General features: G+C 35.4%; 3 protein-coding genes across 3 annotated transcripts; 2 read left to right on the top strand and 1 right to left on the bottom strand.

The window, feature by feature from the left end:
• Positions 1-563: 563 nt before the first annotated feature.
• On the bottom strand, positions 564-1540 carry LOC147500402 (uncharacterized). Its single transcript, XM_086562045.1, has 4 exons — positions 1390-1540; positions 1138-1295; positions 971-1037; positions 564-850 (listed from the first exon to the last, which is right to left on the bottom strand). Exons 1-4 carry the CDS (start codon positions 1504-1506, stop codon positions 752-754), a joined length of 441 nt encoding a protein of 146 aa, XP_086418171.1. The 5' UTR covers positions 1507-1540; the 3' UTR covers positions 564-751.
• Positions 1541-2402: 862 nt separating this feature from the next.
• Positions 2403-6703, top strand: LCB1 (long-chain base1). Its single transcript, XM_086562046.1, has 13 exons — positions 2403-2531; positions 2614-2777; positions 2868-2962; positions 3050-3141; positions 3922-4015; positions 4094-4166; positions 4328-4460; positions 4863-5037; positions 5395-5535; positions 5619-5714; positions 5886-6027; positions 6121-6248; positions 6325-6703. The coding sequence occupies exons 2-13, from the start codon at positions 2672-2674 to the stop codon at positions 6496-6498; spliced, it is 1449 nt and encodes a 482-aa protein (XP_086418172.1). The 5' UTR covers positions 2403-2531; positions 2614-2671; the 3' UTR covers positions 6499-6703.
• A 6262-nt stretch (positions 6704-12965) lies between these two features.
• ATZW10 (centromere/kinetochore protein, putative (ZW10)) lies at positions 12966-21571 on the top strand. The gene is made up of 14 exons (XM_086562049.1): positions 12966-13725; positions 13820-13951; positions 14650-14658; positions 14699-14851; positions 15111-15344; positions 15425-15574; positions 17763-17855; positions 18535-18630; positions 19633-19761; positions 19862-19939; positions 20082-20240; positions 20398-20551; positions 20639-20721; positions 21202-21571. Exons 1-14 carry the CDS (start codon positions 13036-13038, stop codon positions 21283-21285), a joined length of 2244 nt encoding a protein of 747 aa, XP_086418175.1. The 5' UTR covers positions 12966-13035; the 3' UTR covers positions 21286-21571.
• The last annotated feature ends 665 nt before the right edge of the window (positions 21572-22236 follow it).

The raw sequence follows: 22236 nt of genomic DNA on the forward strand, positions 1-22236 counted from the left end.
TGCGCACTAAAAAGCACAAGGAAAATTGTTATTAGTTATTAGTTTAAATGCTCACTAGTCTGATACTCTGATACATACTCGGTATAGGACTCTCTTAAAGAACTGAAAGAAGGGATGTCCAGCCACAGAGCCTTAGTTTAGTCTATGTAGGGGTGGATTGGGTGTTAGGGGTTTGAAGTTAGAAGGTCTTATATGCAGGTGGGGTGCCAAAGAGCCTTAGTCTATGTATGGTTGTTTGTATCACTTGTAGCGTGAATCTCTCACACTACATCACACTTGTTTTGCAGATCAAAATAAATAAACAAAAGTTTAAATGCTCACTAGCCACTACATATAGTAGTGACTTATTTCAACTTAAAACAATGTACCAACAGTAATGTATGTTAAACAACAGAACTTATTTGTTGATGTGATCAAGGCTCTTTCTTACACTTTTAACTTATCTAATTTCTGCACTTTGACTAAAAAATATAGCTTTATACAGCACTAAAAAATGACTAAGATGTATTTCTTTTTCCAGGAGAACTTGTTGGGCGGAACATTTGAGATAGAAAACAGTTGGATAGTATAATCTACTCAGGATGTCTGAGACTCTGAGTTAACGCTATCTATAAATGCTTATTCTCAAATATTTCGAAAACAATCACAGCTAGGAGGTCTACCACTTGTACAGAAACATTAGTTGATCAGGGGAAATTAATCAACACTTAGTCTTACACAATCGGGAACTAACAACATTTCACTTATCCAATTACACATCTTTGAAAATGAGTTGAAATCTTGGTATCCTCTCTGGCGGAAGGGGGCAAGTAACAATGAGTTTGCCCTTCATAGCCCCTCTATATATTGCCTGCAATAAGTTGTTTGCTTAAGCACCGAATAGTAAGATACATGAGAATGATCATTGCAGTCATTCCTAACAATATCCCTAAACAGATTTCAAATTTGAATTTAAATTCAAATAACATACCTCAACAACATCAATGAAATCTTGCTTTCTTTGAAATGCACCTATCCACTTAGTATGATCTGCCGTCCTGAATATCAGTATCCCAAAAAGTAACCAACCTTATTTTCATACAAAATCACGTAATATATACAATATGGTAAAAGCAAATATAAGAAAAAAAAATTTACCCCGAGTCCATCTTCATATGATGTGCATTAAAGAAAAATATCGTAGACGATAACAAAGTAATATCAAAATATTTCACATAAACTTGAACATCCTCCGACTCAATATCCACCAATGCCATGCTAGCAAATTTCGATACTTCTCGTACCGATTTCTCAAGCTAGTATATTTCAAAACACAATCAAAATATCAAACCGTAGTAATAAGTATATCCATCAAAACAGAAAATAAATAAAAGAGTAAACGAAACTCACGATATCATCAAGCTGTAGACAAACGAGGTCGGACGCTTTTCCGAAACGAAGAACGAGGACCTTATCAATAGTATCTCTAATCACCGAGTCCACTTCTTTTTTCTTCGTTAGTCTCATTTTTTTATTCTCTGAGAGAAAAACAGAAACAGAAGAATATGATTGACTCACTCTTTTAATTACACCCACGGCGGACCCAGTGTATAACCAGGGTATTCAAGTGAATACACTCAAATTTGCCTAAAAATAATAATAATAAAATAATAGTAGGCTTAAATGTTTAATATTTAACTTGATCCGTTAGTATTTAGCCTAAAAAAAACTTGGCTCATTAGTTCACAAGTTATTTTTAATATTTTGGATTATAGACTTTGTAACGTAGGTAAGTCCACACTTACTCCAATGAGTAATTTATTTTGTTTTTTTCCAGTAAATTTTCCAAACATTCTCAATTTCTTAATCATGTTCTCTATTATTTGGATTTTTTATGGGATTCATTTTTCAAACCATTTCGAATTCTCAATTCAATTTCTCGCGGGTATCATTTTGCTTTTTTAAAATCATATGTTTATACCAAACCTTCTATTTTTAGTGTACTCAAGATTTTACAGAATTACTCATTGATTTTATTATTATTATTATTATTATTATTATTTTATCTTATATATAATGGAAAAACTTGCCGCCGTTTATTAGTCTCCGTATTTTCAATTTTAACCCAATCTTTCGGTCCAAAAGGGTATCCAAAAGTTTCACCTATGAAATTTTCTACACTTCACGTTCGAAGGGTAAATTGGTAATTTACATCATTTCCCAAGAATGTAAAACTCAACGTCTTCAGAAAAAGCAGACAGAAACACCGTTTCGCCGTTTCCCAATTAAGAAAAAAGAAAACCATTTGTCGTCTTCGTTTTTGACCAATACCCCACACTCCCATTCCCAAATTAACATTAAAATCGAAATTCCTTATGTTAAACTCTTGGGTCCGCCCCTCTAATTACACCCACTCAAGTTAAATTAAAATCAGTATTCTCACCCAACCTAGAGATACGTAATAAAAAGTCAATCTGAATAATAATAATATTACGAAACAGAGAAAAATTCGTATTTCTAGATTTCAAAGAATTGACTCGTCCTCTTAAAAGGTAAACCAACTTATGATCTATTTCTTTTGATAAATTCTATTGTTTGATGAATAACTTGTGAATGTATGCAAATTTTTTTTAGGAGAATTCTGCTGACGACTGCAGATGAGAGGAATTTGATTATCTGTTGTTAGACAGTGATGGCGTCAACAGTTGAGGGTATGATGAAACAAGCTTTTGATTGGGCAATGATAGCATTGAATGCTCCTTTTGCTGGAGCTGTTGTTTTTGGTGTGCATATTGGCGGTATGTTTTTTTTTTTTTTTTTTTTTTTATAATTTTGTGTGTGTTTTGGTTTGGAAATTGACGTTGTTGTTTTTGTATTTGTGGATGAAGGGCATTATGTTGCGGAAGGTCTACTAGTGGTTGTAATTATTTTTCTACTTTTACAGAAAAGTTATAAGCCACCTAAGAAGCCATTGACGGAGAAGGTTGGTTTATGGATTCATTTTTATTAGAGTTTGTGAATTGTCAGTTTATTAAATACAGGATGTTTATGTGACATGTGTTGTGTGTAGGAAGTAGATGAGCTTTGTGAAGATTGGGTTCCAGAATCTCTTATTCCTCCCATCACGGAAGAGGTGAAATTCGAACCATCAGTATTGGAAAGGTAATACTAGCTCTCGTTTATCTTGCATTAGGAATGAAAGGATTTGTGTTTCCTTGTGTCTGTTATTATTCATCGTAGTTATCTGTATACAGTAGATAAAGAAACGCAATTTTCTACATGAGAGACACTTTAGGAGTTTAATCGCTTTTTAATAGATGCGTACCTTTCCAAGTAAAATCCCAAGAGGTGATGCTGAGCTCCCCCTTTCACTGATTAAGTGTTTCTAGATTGGTCACAGATTAGGATATGATCACATGTGTCAGCTGGGATGATTATGTATCAGAAAAGGAAGATATACTCCTGCAGTATTATTGACCACCATTACCTATTTTTTTGTTCTTTTTTTTTTCTTCCAAATAAACAAATTGAGAAACCATTCCCTCTTCATGAGATTAATCCACATGAATTGGCATTAGTCTAAAGTATTGTTGGCAACACGCTAAGTATCTGGTGAGGTTAGGATGTTTGTAAAAATGGAACTCAAAGGAAGTGATGGGGTCCCTTGGAGGAGCTTTTACTTTGTTTATTAGATGCACTCATTGTGCTGATGGTTTACCAACAATGTCAGTAAGTCCGATCTAGTGCTGCCAGATCCATTAAGTGGTTCCTTATCATTAGCTGATTTAGCTCCTCTTCTTCACTTTTGTTACACTTGAATCCGACAATTTCTTGCTTCTATGTCTAAACTCTTCCCATGATATTCTTGATAGAGGTCACTTTTACTTTGTTCTATCGATCTCCTTCACTGGGTATGTGTTCATTGAGTTTCAATTTCAACAGCGCTGCAGGGCCACACACAATTGTCAACGGAAAGGACGTTGTGAACTTCGCTTCAGCAAATTATCTTGGATTAGTAGGACATGAGAAACTAATGGTTAGTGTACTATACTACCTAGTGTTTTGTTTTATCTTTTGAACTTCATTTAAAACTTACGTTTTCATTTGTTCTCAGGAATCATGTACTGCAGCACTGGAAAAATATGGTGTTGGTTCTTGTGGCCCACGTGGATTCTATGGAACAATTGGTAAGAGTCGACTTCTTTTGATTAAGATGTTTTCTTGAAGTTTTTATATTTGAAGTTGGATTTGATTCTTATTCATAATAATGTTGATCACTTGGTATTATGACCTATTTTTTCTTATAAGTATACACTACCCAATCACTAATACATTGTTCTTTATCTAGATGTTCACCTTGACTGTGAGGAGCGGGTTGCGAAGTTCATAGGAACTCCTGATTCAATACTCTATTCTTATGGAATTTCTACCATGTTCAGTGCGATTCCCGCCTTTTGTAAAAAAGGAGACGTTATTGTTGCGTGAGTACATGTTACTTTTACTGTTCCATCTTCAGGTTGCTTTATTAGAAGAAACTCTTTTTGGAATATTACATAAAATATTAAGTGTCGTAGTAGTAGCAATATTTTAACAAGTGATGGATCCAAAGTAAAATGTTGTGTCTGAAGTTGGATTAGTTCTTTCTTGGACGCCAGATTGATTGTGCTTTGGTTTTCTGTTCGTAAGTTTATAGAGGATTTGTCATCTGCTTTTATATTATTCGTAGTACTTAGTACTATCACACATTACTTCATATTTATGGCTTATTTCCCCAACCCTCAAGGATCACTAGAGTTGACCTAAAGTTCAAATTCTAATTAGTAGGTTTAGTATTTTGGAACTTGAATGCTTATCCTTGATCAAACGACTTTTCTTTACACCAGGGATGACGGTGTCCACTGGGGAATACAAAATGGCCTTCATCTTTCTAGAAGCACCGTAGTGTACTTTAAGCACAACGATATGGAGTCTCTGGAACGTGCACTGGAGAAAATTACTCGAGAAAATAAACGAGCTAGCAAGATACGGCGTTACATTGTTGTTGAAGCTATATACCAGGTATTGCAAAATTATACGTAGCAGATATGTTAAATTTGTTATTAATGATAACTTCTCCCAAAAACTTACAACTACCGGTGGGAAAAATAGAAATAAGTCAATAACTGTTTAGTAGTAGTCTCAAAAGGGGTTAATCTCTTCCACGACATCTGTTTCTCACCACTGACGTCATACAGATCTTGCAAATGGTGCTAGTTCCTGATCTTGCAAATGCTTTCTTTTGAAGACTATTAGTAAAACATACCCTTGCAAGTCATATCTTATTTTAAACAACATGGTGTTATGTTCTTGAGGGTTTGTATGTTTAGGTGGTTCACGATATGAACATACCTTTTTTTTGTTTGCAAATGATTACAGAACTCTGGACAGATAGCTCCTTTGGATGTGATTATCAGACTGAAGGAGAAATTTCGTTTTCGTGTCTTGCTAGACGAGAGCAACTCATTTGGGGTGCTTGGAAGTTCTGGTAGAGGTCTGACTGAACATTACGGTGTTCCAGTAAGTTTGAAATTCACTTGGTTCAATTGATAAGCTGATATCTCAATGGTGCTCTTAGTATATTTATTGTTTTGTTACTGTAGGTTGATAAGATTGATATTATAACCGCTTCCATGGGACATGCACTGGCTACGGATGGTGGATTTTGTACTGGAAGTGTTAGAGTGGTTGATCATCAAGTATGTGCTGATTTAGTTTTGATTAACGTCTAGCAAACAGGAAATGGAACTTTGAATCTTCTTAGAATTTTTTATCGCTATTCAAAACTGATTCGACCTTTATTGCTTTTAAGTAGTGATGATGAGTTGCACTAATGTTTGTTTGCTTCCTCACTCTTTCTTTATTCACAGCGGTTGAGTAGCTCTGGCTATGTTTTTTCTGCATCCTTGCCTCCTTACCTCGCAAGTGCTGCAATTAGTGCTATTGATATCTTGGAGGAGAATCCCCAATTGCTCAGGAAACTGAGGGAAAACGTTGCTCTTTTGTGGAAAGGTTTGCTCTAACCCTGACCTACCTGTACCTGTGGTAAAGTATTATTTCTTAACATATGATGAAAATTGTTTTTCCTACTTAAAACAAGTGCAGGTTTGTCAAATATACCTGGCTTTGTGCTTGCAAGCCATCCACTATCACCCCTCGTCTTCCTCAAACTAAATAACTCGACAGGTTCCTTCAAGAAAGATCTACTTCTGATTGAAAATATTGCTCATCATGTAAAACCACTGGACCTTCACTCACTCTGTACTCTTTGTTGTATATATTATTGTTCTCATGGTTGTTCATATGCAGATGTTGAAAGAAGATTCTGTGTTTGTAACGGTTTCCAAAAGGTCTACCCTCGATAAGTGCAACCTCCCTGCAGGCGTCAGGTTATTTGTGTCTGCTTCTCATTCAGAATCTGATCTATTGAAGGTTTCGGATTCATTAAATAGAGTTTCAAAATTGATATTGGCAGATTTGTAATAACCATCACACTTCCCATCCTTGGTATAACTGCCAGTAGAATTTGTGTCCAATTGACATAGACAGAAAAGAGTGTTTGTTAAGTGAAAATTGATTGTTGTAACCAGCAAATGTTGAGGCACTGCTTATTTATGATTTCTTGTATCATTAAGTTATATATTTTGCTTCAATAGAAATGATTACAGTTGTTTTGGTAGTATAAAAATGTGTTCTATACAAATTTGTGTTGCCCTTATATATGAAAGCAAAAACTCATGTTTAACAAACTAGAAAAGCTTGTCCGAATTTTGTTCGATCACAAAATTACTAACACACCCCTGCGATGTCATTGGCTATTCATAGTTTGTTCACATTCCACGTCATCCAAGTCAAGGGTAAAACAGTGAAAACGAACACCAAAACCAAATAAAACTTCTTCTTCTGCAAAATACCAAATTTTTTCCTTCTAGCGAACTATTATCAACAACAGATTTAGATTCGTCATCTCATTATCAGTACCCGATCTCCGTGTCTTAATTGACCGTCTTCAAATCCGTTCACTACACATCAAAAAAAGAGTCCAAGACTACATAATCTCACACCATTTTGAATTCTCCGATATTTTCAAAAACGAAACCAGTTGTACAATTCTCCCTTCAATTAAAATTCAGTTTTCCTAGATTCCTCCTTACACTGAGAGACGTATACGAATTTTAAGAATTTTAAAACAATTTTGGAATAATTCTAAACTCGTGTTACACAAGAGAGGAAACACAGAATGAGCTTTCTACCTGACAAGTTCACAAGTCATAACTTTTTTAAAATTCCTCCAAAGCAAGAAGACATGTACATGGCTTATGTTAGAATGGAGAGAAAACCAAACTCCTGTCGTCCACCACCCTCTCAAGGCCAAGCTATAGAAATTTTGGTAAGTACAGCAAAACGTAAAGCCTTCTTGTGCCGTGCTTGTAGCTCCTGCTCCCCAAGACGCACAGAGTAGCAGCAAAGTAGCTACTAGCTAACACTGCAAATGCTAGCTTGTCGGAATTCCACAACCATTGTTGGAAACATATTTTCAGCACTTGATACTGAGAACTCTAGCTCACAACAATGAAATGAAAAATCAGTATGAGAGGCTGACCGATACTTCATATTTGAATCGAGCTCAAGTTGACAAGTTATGACAACAATTTCTCTCACGTACAAGGTTGGTGAAGAGCATGATGAGAAAGAGGATGGGGAAATAAACGAAGTGTATTTCTTCACCGACAAGATAACCCCAAAGCAAGGGGTAGGGGTAGGCCTAACATTACAAATAAATCAAGATAAGCACATTGTTTTTCTGATAAATTATAATTTGATATTGCTTGAGCATTCTAAGAAGGAAGTTGGCTGTTATAGTGACCCTTCCTTAGATTGGGCACACACCTGTGCAAAAGTGTGCAACCTTCCATGCACCAGCAACACCTGCATATGGAAGTCTCTGCTCCATTTGTAACTGGACTTATTTCAGTTCAAACATTGTTCTCTGAAGTGGTTAGCTAAATCTTCATTTTTTTAATTAGAGTTACGTAGGTGGGCGGACAACTTGGAAACCATTTATGAACAACCGACTGTACACTTGATGATAAGTTGATGCCAAATCCATACTCCATAATAGTAGCTTGACTAAGATATATATCCTCCTTGCTCGTCTCCCACACACCCACACACACTCACACACCGTATAAATAAAATAAAATAGTAATGTTGGGGGTGTTTCTCTAATTATAGGTTTATATTGGGGTGCAAGTCTAAATAAAAAGTTAGTAAGTAGTGTAATTTAGGTGTAGTTATTATAGTTGTACTTATAGTCTTGACTAACTGAAAACCAACTAGAACTTTGAGTTAGAACTGGGAGTTATGAATGACAAACTCAATGTACTTTTGTTATTAATAATGGTATGGAATTATAGAGTTAGGTTTTAGATAAAAATGAATATTTTTTACACAAATGGTAGTTAGGACATTTCACCACAAGATAAAAGAGACATTTCAAGGTGTGTGAGGGGAAGTATCATTTTCCTTAATTTGGGAGGGCAAGTCTAATTTCGTTTCAAAATAGGGGTGCATATCTATAAAACCCTTAAATGAAATATATCTAAACCTGGACCGCTTTATAAGTACCTTTGATCCATTTTCTACCATCGAAATTCAAAGTTAGGGAGTCCTACATCTAAGTATCTAACATCCCTACTTGACTAATATATGAAAAAATAGGTTTTATGACTTTTACAGTTTTACCCATTTAGTATGAATTTTAATTGAGCTACTAATTTACTTTGGTTGGTGCAATATTTGTTTTTGCTAAACATTGAGTAAAGCTTGGAAACAAATATTTCAAGGGATGACTCATCAATGTTTATTAAAAAATTAGAAAACAAAACAATATACACATTCATATAAGATAATAAGATGTTTCAATGAGTGAGATTTATTGTAACATGAAAGACAGAGTTAGGGTTTCTTGGGGATTTGAGGGTTTATTGGAGATAGTTTTGAATACAGAAAGAGAGTTGAACATTTAAGAAATGTGTGATTTTTAGCTTTGAGCTTGCTTCTTGAATGGATTGATTTGTCAACTTGATCAAAAAGGCAAAGAAGTAACTCTACGTATCTTGGTTTTAAGCTAGCTAGGTTGAATAGAACAAATTTGTTCCTATGCGCTTAGGAGTGAAAAGTCTCCTAAGCACCACTCCACCACATATTTGGCCACAATCTTTTTAGCTATTGAATAACTCTAGTTAATAAAAATATAAACAAGATTTATCTAATTATCTCTCCAAATTATTATTTTTTCACAAAATTTTATTTTTTTTTCCGTTAAAGAAAAATGTATTTGGTGACTGTGAGACTCCAAATATATTCTTCTATCCATACTATTTCTATAAAATCAAACTTAAAAATAAAACACAAAATGAAATCTTCACTAACATTTATATAAAAAAAAAAACGCAAAAAGAGTTACAAATTATAGTTTCACTGGCTATTAATATCATAAGTATTCTGGTTTGTAATAAAGATGTGATTTGTAATTGCGTTTACATTAATAAACTCTTTAAAAAATTACAAGAGCCTTTAATAATTTTTCATATTGATAAATATTAATGTTGGCACTAAAGTTGAAAGAAAAGGGAAGGGATGAAGGGAGTATATAGGAGACTGGGAAAATTTACGAATTTATTTGTGTTTTTTTCATTTTGTGGAAAGAAATGAAATTGAAAGATTTTTTAAAAAAATGAAAGATTTGTGAAGAAAAAAATGGAATGACTTGGAGAGAGAATTGTGTCATCACCCCCATATTTTGCTTTCACCATTTAGCTTTTACGCGCTTAGGAGCTAAATGGTGAATGCACAATTCTATGTGTGGTGTTATGTATAGACGGGTCTTTTGTCGCAGAGTGCGATTCTATGAGGTCAAGGCCTGATGGTTGGTTTTAGAATTACTAACAAAAATGCAATGATCGAGTTGTTTCAACATTGTTTTATTATGAGAGTTGGTCAACATAGTAAATCGGAAACTTTATTCGAGCAATTAAACGATTTTTGTAATGAAACCAAAGAAATTACAAACGTTTATCCTTATTCTGATTATATTGTATTGCAAGCTTAAAAACTCATAGTATCAGAAAAAGGATGAAGGGCAATGTTAGTTGTTTTAATAGATAATAATCCTGGTCGGGGTGAGGTATTATGTGATGTTATTATCTTTGGTTTTGATATAATAATTAGAAGACATGAAACTATCATGGTGGATAAGGGTAGGAAACAATTTACAAACCATGGGTAGATAAGGACGGAATCAGGAGTTCAATCCACGGCTACATTAAAGTATCCCGAAAGAAGTCCGACCAAGAAAGATCTACTTCTGATTGAAAATATTGCTCATCATGTAAGACCACTGGAGTTTCACTCACTTTGTACTCTTTGTTGTATATATTATTGTTCTCATGGTTGTTCATATGCAGATGTTGAAAGAAGATTATGTGTTTGTAATGGTTTCCAAAAGGTCTACGCTCGATAAGTGCAACCTCCCTGTAGGCGTCAAGTTATTCGTGTCTGCTTCTCATTCAGAATCTAATCTATTGAAGGTTTCAGATTCATTAAATAGAGTTTCAAAATTGATATTGGCAAATTTGTAATAACAGTCACACATCCAATCTTTGGTATAACTGCTAGTAGAATTTATGTCCAATTGACATAGACAGAAAAGAGAGTATTTGTTCAGTGAAAATTGATTGTTGTAACCAGCAAATGTTGAGGCACTGCTTATTTATGATTTCTTGTATCATTAAGTTATATATTTTGCTGCAATAGAAATGATTGCAGTTGCTTTGGTAGTATAAAAATGTGTTGATCTCACCAAGGGCAATCTACACAAATTTGTGTTGCTTATATATAAAAGCAAGAAACTCATGGCACATCAAGATTTTTTTTTTGTTAACCAAACTAATTTATTAATTACTTAATTACACCAAACGGTATCTACACACACCAGTAGCGTCCATACTAAGAATATTACATAGAAAAGATGGAGGTGTGGAGAACCAAAGTTCACTATAAACAGAGAGAAAGGGATAGTCTTCATTATGTAGTTGATGAGAGGATGACCAATCTGTTTGTTGAGCTTGTGTCAATCCCATTCTTGCAAGACAATCTGCCCCAGAGTTACACTCATGATAACAATGCTGAATCAAAGTTTGTGGAATTCCACTTATCAATTCTCATATATCTTCCACAATTTCCTTAATTTCCCATGGAATTTGGCTATTTTGATGATTAAGGAGATCGCATAGGAAACTGGAATCCTTTTCAACAACTATTAGAGGAATTCTAAGTTGTGAAGCTAAGCGCAGTGCTATTCGAATAGCAAAAGTTTCAGCCAACAAAGATGTTGCATAAGGAATAGGTACAGACCCTGCACAAATGAAATAACCATCATCCCGTCGAAATAAACAACCAGCTCTACTGGGACCAGGATTACCAAACGAAAACCCATCTGTATTTATTTTTGTCCATCTATTCCATGGAAAACTCCAAAATACTAGAAGAAGAGTTCTTGAGTGAAACTGATTCGTTGAATCTGTAGTCCAATTTAGAACATTCGATACTAGTGCATTGATCGAACGAAGAGTACGTCTTGTATCAAGTTGAGAACCATCAAACCGATTTTCATTTCGACATTTCCATATCCACCATAAAGATGCTCCAAACCTGATAATATAATTATTTGTCTAGAGTCTACTTAAGGATATAAGAGACTTGATGACATTCTGAAAACACTGGGAGAAAGACAGAGCTTGAATATTTACCAAGGCATGTAGTTGTTGTTGCAGCCAAATAGCCCGTGCAAAAGGGCATTGTAAGAATATATGGTACTAAGAATCATCACCATGATTACACAATGAACACGAGCTATCCACAACAAAACCCTTGGATGCGAGTAACTCAGAAGTAGGAACAAGTCCTTTACAACACTACCCGAGAAAGAACCTAATTTTGAAGGGGAGTTTTATTTTCCAAATCAACTTTGTCAACGGAAATTCATTTCTGTCTCTGTTCTTGAGTTGCCATAGTAGATCATATGCAGATTTAACCGTATAGCTGGCAGACTTATGTGGCGCCCAAATTTGCCTATCTGCATGGGATTGAAACCTGAGGGGAATGGAGGTAGAGTGAAACTGGAATCTAAAGAAAGTATCCACCTGTCTTTCCATGCATCTATGGACAAACCATCACCAACTTTCCAAATAAGACCATGACTGAGTATAGGTTTCATCTTCTAAATATTTTTTAAACATGGTGATGCAGTCAACAAGATGGTCACGTCAAGATTAATGTGTTGACAACAATGTACATGGTTTTCCCCCAGCTCATGGTCATGTCAAGATTAATGTTGACGGCCACATCAAAAGGAACCCGGGACCTTCTGGCTATGGACTGTCTTTTACAGATAATGAAAACAACTTCATGCTGTAGTTGGCAAAGCCTCTAGAGATTGCAGACAACTATTGGGCTGAGTGTTGCGCAATTATTGAAGGTGCAGAAATAGCAATTGACAGAGGATGGCTTAACATATATATTGAGTCTGATTCGGAAGCAACAGTCACAGCATATAGGAATGGCTCCATGCCGTGGAAACTAAAAGAAAGATGGGAGTGCTTGTTTGTTTGATGAGAGCTTAATCCAATTTTGTGTCACATATATGGAGATTGGAGAGAGGCTAATCTTGTATCAGACATCATACAAACTCCATTTTTGTACTCTATGATTGTGGATCATGTCTAACAAACCAAAAAAGCTTGTCCAAATTTTGTTCCATCACAAAATTACTAACACAACCCCTGCCACGGTCATTGGCTCTTCGTAGTTTGTTCACATCCCACGTCATCCAAGTCAGGGTAAAACAGTAAAAACGAACACCACAACCAAATAAAACTTCTTCTTCTTCTCCTGCAAAATTTTTTTTCTTCCTCTCTCCACTGACGAGCGAACGAACTATTGATTGAATTATACGCGATGGACGTATTATTCGGATCGATAGACGTACGCGAACTATTATCAACAACAGATTTAGATTCTTCATCCCCATTATCAGTACCCGATCTCCGTGTCTTAATTGACCGTCTTCAAATCCGTTCACTGCACATCAAAAAAAGAGTCCAAGACTACATAATCTCACACCATTCTGAATTCTCCGATATTTTTGCTAATTCATCGTCTGCCGTTTCGAAAACCGACGATATTTCAAACGATGTCGGTATCTTACTTGATTTGATATCAAACCATCCGATTGATAACGAGATTAGGGAAATAGTTGATGAGATTGGGAGGAGGAAGAAGGAGTTGATTGAGAAGAAGGAGGTTTTGGGGATGGTGAAATTGGTTGTGGGGTTAGTTGAGAGATTGAAAGGTGTGAGGGAGAGTTTGAGGGTAGGGAAGTTTGTCGATGCCGCGGAAGGGGTTAGAGATTTGAGGATTGGGTTGTGTATTAGTGGTGAAGGGAATGAGGTGGTGAATAGTGAGCCTAAGGTGTTTGGTTTGTTGAGAAAAGAGTGGATGGATTGTTTTGAACAAGTAGAAGATGTGTTTGCGAACGTTATGAGTAATGCGGTGCGGTTTGAAGGTGGGGAAGTGAGAGTTAAGTGTAGAGTGAGTGTTGGGGGAGTTGAAGAAGTTGAGGTTCGGACGGTTTTAACTGCAATGGAGGTAAATTTACATTTACTATGTTTAGTGATGAATGCATGACGGTTTGGGTGTGTGTTGACTTGGGTTTTTGGTTTTTTATGGATTATATATGTAGGTTATTGGAGTACTTGATTATGGACTTGCTAAGGTAGCTGACTTGTTAATCAAGTTTGTCGTGATTCCAACGGTTAGTAATGGATATCACTTTGATTTTGTAGAAGATGATATTGAGGGAATGGATGAAGCAGTTCTTTATTCCCGTCGTCATCCGACTCAAAGGTAAAATATACTACTCTCGAAGTCTTAACTTAACTAATGTGATAGTCTTAACTCAATGATATAGTTCAAGTTCACGGAAGAAAATGCTGCTTACTTAGAATGATCTTATCTCGGAGGCAGGGGTTCCAATTAGCTTGCCATACTAAGATTTTATTTACTAATAATTAGTGACTGGCTCGCACTGGTTTCTCCACTCTAAAGATAGGAAAAGAAAAGAGGGGGAAATAAGGTAACAGACTGATGAAAAATTATTTTAAGCCTTATTAAGGCTGCACTCACCTCGTGGACATGGTTCCTTTGTATATTTTTCAAATCTTTGGTCGTGAGCACTACTCCTAATTAAGTTTGTGTCAGAGTGCATAAATGAAAACAATGTGTGCACAAAATTCACCTTATAGACATAGTTTTTGGGAATCACGAGATCATGATTTGTTTATAGTAGTGGGCCATATTTCTTCTCTCTTATTGGGTTTCTGTCTGCATACAAATATCATAAAAAGTATAATGTTTGGTCCTTAAAAGTTTATACTGTTTTGGATTGTGTTTGGTTAGATCTCAGTATGCTCATATGAAAAAGAAGAAAAAGGGTGTTAAATATATGTTGCTAACATCGAAATTGTAATTGTTAGCTTTTCTTTTTCTTACTATTCATTCTGAAGTGTATAGTTCTCCTATGTAGTTTATCACAGTGTTGTATGCTACTATACATTTGCAGGTTGAAATCCCTTGTATTTACTCACGGATCGTTCGAGTTATTAAGTTCATTTACAACTTTGTATGCCTAAGAAATGGCCGATGGATGAGGTGTTTTGGTCGATTGTCATGGCCACAGATCTCAGAGTTAATTATTTCTAACTTCCTTTCTAAGGTTTGTATCCTATCCTTAACCAAATCCGTGTTGCTGTGAATATTTTAAAGCCTATTTCTGTTTTACTTTAATGGGTTATTTGTAAAAGAAATTGTTTTCTTCTAGTGTTCCTGAACTACTGTCATAATTTTTAGCAGCACAGACATAATTTTCCGATGTCCCAATCAGATTCTTATCTCAATTTCTTATGACGTAGCTTCTGTAAAGGTTTGGTTACTTGAGAGTTGAGAATGATGTCTCCACCAATGCTTTATTTCAGGCCATTCCAGATGATGCTTCAAAACTTCCAGAGTTTCAGAAGATAATAGAAGTTACATCTGAATTTGAGACTGCATTAGAGGAAATAGAGTTTATTTCCGGAACCGATGACAAGGATAGACGGTTGAGTGACTATGCTCAAAATATTGAAGTTGGTTTTGCTTCGAGGAAGAAGAAAGAACTAATGGCAAAGGCTAGGAATCTAATTCTACAATGTGATTTTTCAGTTCCTCCAGTGAGTACATCGGATAGATAGGCCTTTTTTAACGAATCAATTGGAAAGTTATACTCACTTAGTAATGGCGCTTGTCTTAGGAGTATACAAGGAAAAGCAATAGCTTAAATGCTCATGGAGTTGCAGAAGATTTTCCTGAGCAGACTCCTGAACTTCTTTTCATGCCTGAGAGATGCATTATTTCTAAAGCAGGAGCACAGTTGATGGAACTAGTGCATCAAGTGCTTCAGGTAATCTTTCATTTAGTAAGAAGATTTTATGTTGGTACTAACACACCTCGAAAAAACAAAAACGTGTGCCTGATTTGCAGTACACAATCATTGTATCAGCTCTTTATGCCTTTGAACCTCTTTGGAGAATATTAGTCTGTGTATGGAAATGTTTAACCCTGTGGAAGATAGATTATTACTAGGGCTGTTCACCAATAACCGAAAACCGAAAAACCGAACCGAACCGGCCTGTTTTTTCGGTTTCTAGCAGAACCGGTTCAGTTTTTGGTTCTTAAAGCTAAAAACCGATTGGGTTGGTGCGGTTCTCGGTTTCATGTCTCGGTTAACTGGTACAAACTGAACCGAACCGTGTATAGTTATTATTTTGAATTTATTATTCTTTTATATCGAATAAAATGGAGATCTAATCAGAACCGTTGGATTAGATTTAATATTCTAATCTCTTCATCAATGAACAGTTGTCTTCTCCACCAAGATGGAGCAGATTTCAACTCGCCATCTCCGCAACTCCAAATTTCCACCAATCCACCTATATACTAACAAGAGCTCTCCCACAAGTTATTGAATTGAAACTTTAAAGGGTTGTTTCTTATACAACTGAAATATACTAATATAGTAACGAAGGGAGATGAAAAATGTTCATCAATTCCTTTTTTTAGTAATCGACTTCAATTAAAACAAACTCAAAACATTAAACCTTGATCAAGAAACTAAAAAAATACCAAATCAAGAAACAAACAGTCTGACTACATATAAAAAAAATCCATCTCCCCTGTCATTCAATTCAACGCCAATTGAGGAGGCAGCAACAACGGAAAAAAATCACGGGGAAGCTGATCGGTAGCGAATAGCGATAAAGCTTACCAAAAACTAGAAGAGCAGTAACAAATCCAATGAAACAAAGACTCAAAACAAGAACAACTTATGTGGTAGCTGCAGAAAATTGGTGACTCAACAAGACCCAGCGAAACCATATCTATTACGTTTCTAACTTAAAGTTGTTTGTTAGCATAGTTTGCTATAAACCATAAATCTTGATTCAAGAATAATATATGAACTATAGACTTTGGGTTTTCTTTAATCCATTGAACCAAACATTGTTTTGTTCATCCATATCACTTCTCCAGCTCCCCTACTTGCAACAACCCACTCCCATCTAAATTGTGTTGGCTAAGCACATTGACAAGATATAAGTAGATAACAATGGTGTTGGCATTCACCTAAACAAACTTATAACTTATTTCACATATGTGAATTGTTGAGTTGTACTCCATTGTCACAGTACCAGTACAAACACCAAAGTCTTGTCTTAAGCAGTTAAGCTGTTAAACAAGGAAATACTAAATAGTCCCACATTGGCCACACATAGAAACGGTAATACATCTGAATCTATTTAAATGGGTAGGCTTGCATAGATGTATTGAGTAGATGGGATCAGGCTTCTGACCTGATTGTCCTCAAGATAATTAATAAATTATCATATGAAAAGGGGCCAGTACCGGTTTTGGAACCGAGCCGAACAGAATTTACAGTTCGGTTTGCATCCGGTTTTTGTGGTACATTGGTTCGGCTTCGGTTTTGAATGTTAAGAACCGAGTAGATTGGTTCGGTCTCTATTTTTATCTAGAACCGGCCCGAACCTAACCGTGGACACTCCTAATTATTACCATCTATAGTAAATATAAGATTTTCAGATTCAAATTAATTTTGTGACTAGGAAAATTACTATACGAGGATGAGTTAGAGCTGCCTACCTAAAACTAATAAATGGAGAGACGGCAAATAAAATGTTTCATGCATTTTGGTGGTAATGTCCAAAAATTTGGATGAAGGTTCTGTAGAGTGTAGATGATAAAAGTGTACCGGAAGGGGTTAATTCTTTGTTGTGCACTCAAAGCCCAGCTGATAAAGATTTCTCATTTAGGAGATTAAAGCTTGCTTTTCTTTGGGATGTTTTTTCCCATGTCAGTCTGTTAGATCACCGACTGTCTTTTAATGTTCTGTAGCCCTTTAGTATCATATGTCGTCATTAAAATGCAGTTTCCATATTTTCCCTTATCAGTAAAATGATAATTATATTACGCAACCCCTATAAATATATTCATTATCTAGCTATGAATTATGATGGACACTCTACACGGTGTTCCTCCTTGCAAATGGTCTTTATGATGTTGGTGGATCATTTCAGGATATTTGCCTGTCATCAGCCAGAGTGTCCAGGGAGTTTTACTATGCTGCAAGGGATGTTCTACTTCTGTATGAAGCTATAATACCTGTCCAGGTTTGTGCTCAAGAAGCATTTACAATTACAAATGATGGATTTCCTTTGTAATTGCAAAGTCTTACATATTTAAAATCTTTGCATGGGCATCTTGTACTTTACTCATTGGAGGATTTAGTTATATCCATTAAAGAGCTTGTAGCTTATTGGGTGATGAGGTGGGAGAGGGACACACGGTTTGGGGCTTCTTGTTCAGAAGGGATTCTTTATTGGGCACTTGTACAGTGGTCCATTGATTTATTATTGGGCACTTGGGTGATGAGTTTGGAGAGGGACACACGGTTTGGGAGCTTACTCCTTTTTTTTTTTTTTTTAAGTGGAAATTTTACTCATAATGATAACGAATTTTACAAATAATTAGGACAAGCGTGCAACAAGCTGTGTCGCAAGTCCTTTCTATTGTATATGAATTCTATTTTGCACTTGGGTGATGAATTTTATTTTTATTTTTATTTTTATTTTTTTATTTTTTCTTTCTTTCTTTGTAACTTTTTTTTTCTGTCTTGTTGTATGCAGGATATCTCATCCTACAGTTTCCCTTTTATTGTAATAAAAATATATTTTCTTTAACAAATAGAAATAATAATGAAAGAATGATTTCTTCTCAGGTATATGTGACAAGAATCTTACTAATGACTGTTAATACTTTTTCTTTCCTTCCTTATGTTGACATATGAAGCTAGAGAAGCAGCTCAATAGCATCAACCAAGTTGCCATCATTGTGCACAATGACTGCCTTTTCCTTTCGCAGGAGATTCTCGGGCTTGCATTTCAGGTTTGCCCTGTACTATGGGAAATTACCTTAGTATCAATTTTTTCTTTCCTGGATACATGTGTTTCTGTCACTTCCTTGATTTGCATTCATTTGTTGTTATATTTTCCTCTTCAATTCCCAATGAACCAATGAACAACATGATCTCGCTCATAATGGTGATATTGTAGGTTCGAGCCCTAACAAAGAAAGATAAACACAGGACATAGCCTACTTAGTATTTACAAGGAAGCCTTCTTCAGTGCTAAAAGGAGTGCTTTAGTAAAAAAATATAGCGAAATTTAAAAAATAGAAATTAGGCTTGAATTGTTCTCATTCAAATTCCTAAAAATAGATGAAACTGTAGGGAGTGACATGCGGATGTGAGATTTGTCAGAAGCTTGAGCTCTAGTTTCACCAATCTTAGAGCAACCTATTTGGGAATCATACTGCTTCTTCACTTAGCATACTTGTTATTAATCAATTTCAAGATATTATTCTTAGGTGCCCTATGATTATTTTTTCCCATAACTGTGCATTGTGTGTACTTATTTGCTCATTCTTGTTATATTATTCCAAAAGTTCCAGTGAAAAATTTATCAATATTTCAATTATCTCCATAATTGCACCTGCTTTATAGAATTGCATAACTTTCACACTCTTAGTTAATTGCTAGGCTAATTCTGTTTGGTCGACTGGTCTGTTTGTACTGGTATGTATAGACTTGAGCTTCATGTTGCGTTTCTTAGGACCGCAACTAGAATTTGCCATTTTGTAATGCAAAACTTTGCAGTCAAAAATTTATAAAATGTTTTGTCATCGTTTAGTTTCGACTTTCGAGTAAAAATTGATATTTTTAGTTTTGATTATTTGCTGTAGTTTTGGGAAATCCCTGCCAATTGCAAGCTTCCACGTTCCAACATACTGCTGATTTGAATTACGAATTTGTGATACGTGATATTATAAATTTATTAAGTCCCGATTAATATATCTGAAAGGTTTTATGTATGATATGCATTCTTGTAGTATCGCTTGGATTTCCCTGCCAGCTTAAAGGAACAGGCAGTGTTTGTAGACTTGGCACCAAGATATGGTCAGATGGCTGGAGATATCCTTCGGAGACAAATTCAACTAGTAAATTTCAACTTGAAAGAGGTAAGGAAGTCGCAATTCTTTCCTCAAGTCAGATTGTCGGAGTTCACCTACCTGAAGTTTGCAGTTTTTCAGAACATCTTCCCTTCTTTTCATCTATCAGGCTGTAGATGGCGCTGACGGGTTCCAAAATACCCATCAGATGCAACAGTATGAGTGTGCAAAGTTCAGTATAGATCAGGTAGTTTGCTTTCAAGTTATTATCTTTTACATTTTCTACTTAATAATTTTATGGCATGAGAAGATTTTATGTCTTCAGTATTAAGTCTTAAATTATGTAAGTTGATTTTGTACATGTTTTGAAAATTTATGCATCTTCTTAGATTGTTTTCACCCTTGAGAAAGTTCGAATGATATGGGAACCGCTCTTGCTGCCATCCACATACAAGAGATCTATGTGCACAATTCTAGATTTTGTACTTTCTAGAATCTTAGAAGATATACTTCTTCTAGATGATATGGCGGCTGAGGAAACTTTACAGGTATTATCATTGACATAATTTGATATTTCTAATTAAAGGGGGGGGGGGGGGGAGGGACGGATTTTGCAATAGATGAATTTCATATGCTCAAACATATATATGACCTGCTCCAATTTTTAAGCCCCAAAGTGTCACTTGCTTTCTTGTGCCTTTTCAGGTTCAGAGATTGATTCACATGTTGCTACATAATTTATCATCTTTATTTGAGTCCCTGAATGTCGTATACGCAAGAAAGAAGTTACAAGAGGATGTCAAACATGTGTCATTGGAGGAGCTCATACCATCTTTACCTAAACTACAGAAATTGGCTGGTAGAATCTCTTTATCATACTCAAAGTCATCTTGATTGGAGTTTTACCTTCACCAATTTAAGCTAATTATCTGTTACGTCTTGCTAGATTTATTGGATATGCCTTTAAAATCTATTACAAATGCTTGGGAAATTGGTGAACTGGTTAAATGTGGTTTTACATCATCCGAGGTATGAAATGATCTCATGCATGGTTACCTGAATTTGCAACATAGTTTTATAAGTGTTCTTAATTGTTTTCTTGAACAACATTTCTGAGCAGTGATCAATCTATACTTGTTGAAATATATGACAGGTACTGTAGCCTGTAGCAATAAAGTAATCACTCCATCAAAAACCCGTAGGAGCCTCTGAATTTATTTTTAATAGAAGTTGGGTTCTTTGTGGTTAACCGGGTTACTTCCATTTTTCAGGCAACCACTCACCCTTTTCAAGTAGTCAATATCCTCCTATCAATATAAATTTGTGCCATAAGCTATTAGAAGATTTGACACTCGCTTTCGAGTTGATTTAGGATAACTAACCGTAGTATGACGTAATGGGTTGTCAAATCATGTTTTTTTTTTTCTTTTTCTGTCTTTATATCATTTTTTTAGAAAGTGTCAACAAATTTCCCTTTGTAAATGGTGTGCTATGGTTGACTTTGAGCAGGTAGAAAATTTTGTCAAAGCAATATATACAGATTCACCTCTGAGAAAAGAATGCTTACGGAGAATATGCAGTGGCAGTTGGTAGAATTCTTTCTGCTGTACTGGTAAACACTAACAGGCTGAAGGCGAGGCCCCTTTGTTTGCTTAACTGAACTAACTAAAGGTTGATCAACTGTTGAGATAAAAGTGTGTAAGAAAAAATGTACCTTCTACTGGAAAATGTAATTTTTGGCAAATGTATAGAACTGTGGCAACATTAAAAGTGAAACATGGTGGGGTTGTCAGAAGAAGTGGCAGCCTGTTGAAGATGTGACCAAGTTTTGAGACTTTGTAAATTCCAGTAGATTTATAAATTTACTTAAGTTTTAAAAGTTAGTATTCCATTTTCTGATCTGAACCAAATTTGGTTAGCTGGCCACCTGAGCATGTTTATACCATGAGCTTACCACCAAAGGAAGGCTTGGACATTGCCGGCCACATGATAGCATTTCTTGAACCTGCAAATTGGTTTAGTCGGGGTGAAGGTGAAGAATGCAATTAAGTATAATGCACCATGAGAAACAAAAATTCTAAAATTCCGAAGTAAAATTATCTAGGAGAATGTACCCAGATAATTTGTGCAGTTGTCTGAGTGAAGTAATCAGTCTACTTAAAGATTCTATTACAGTATGTATATATATATTCTTCACATACCTTCATTCATCTGTTTGGGCTTTGGACCGAATTTACAGAAGTATGATTCCTGTTTCTAAAACGTATTGTAAATTTGTAATAAGTAAACCATTAGAGTGTGGAATGCAGTTCATTTCCCGCCTCAGTCGTAGGATTAGCTATTCAGTTAAGGAGAAAACAACCCAAAATCAATGTTTCCCGTTCAATTTGGTTAAGCGTGCAGAAGAATTTGGAAAAGGTAACTGTATGGGTCTTCCTTCCCTACATAAATGTTCTAACATTCTGCTCCTGAAAATAAGAGTATTGATATGCTTCTCCGTTTCTTACCAAAACTATGCAAAGTTTCAGCCATAAACAAACGGAA

Source organism: Coptis chinensis, chromosome 5 (assembly GCF_015680905.1).
Source record: "Coptis chinensis isolate HL-2020 chromosome 5, ASM1568090v1, whole genome shotgun sequence".
In the NCBI taxonomy this organism is placed as follows: Eukaryota; Viridiplantae; Streptophyta; class Magnoliopsida; order Ranunculales; family Ranunculaceae; genus Coptis; species Coptis chinensis.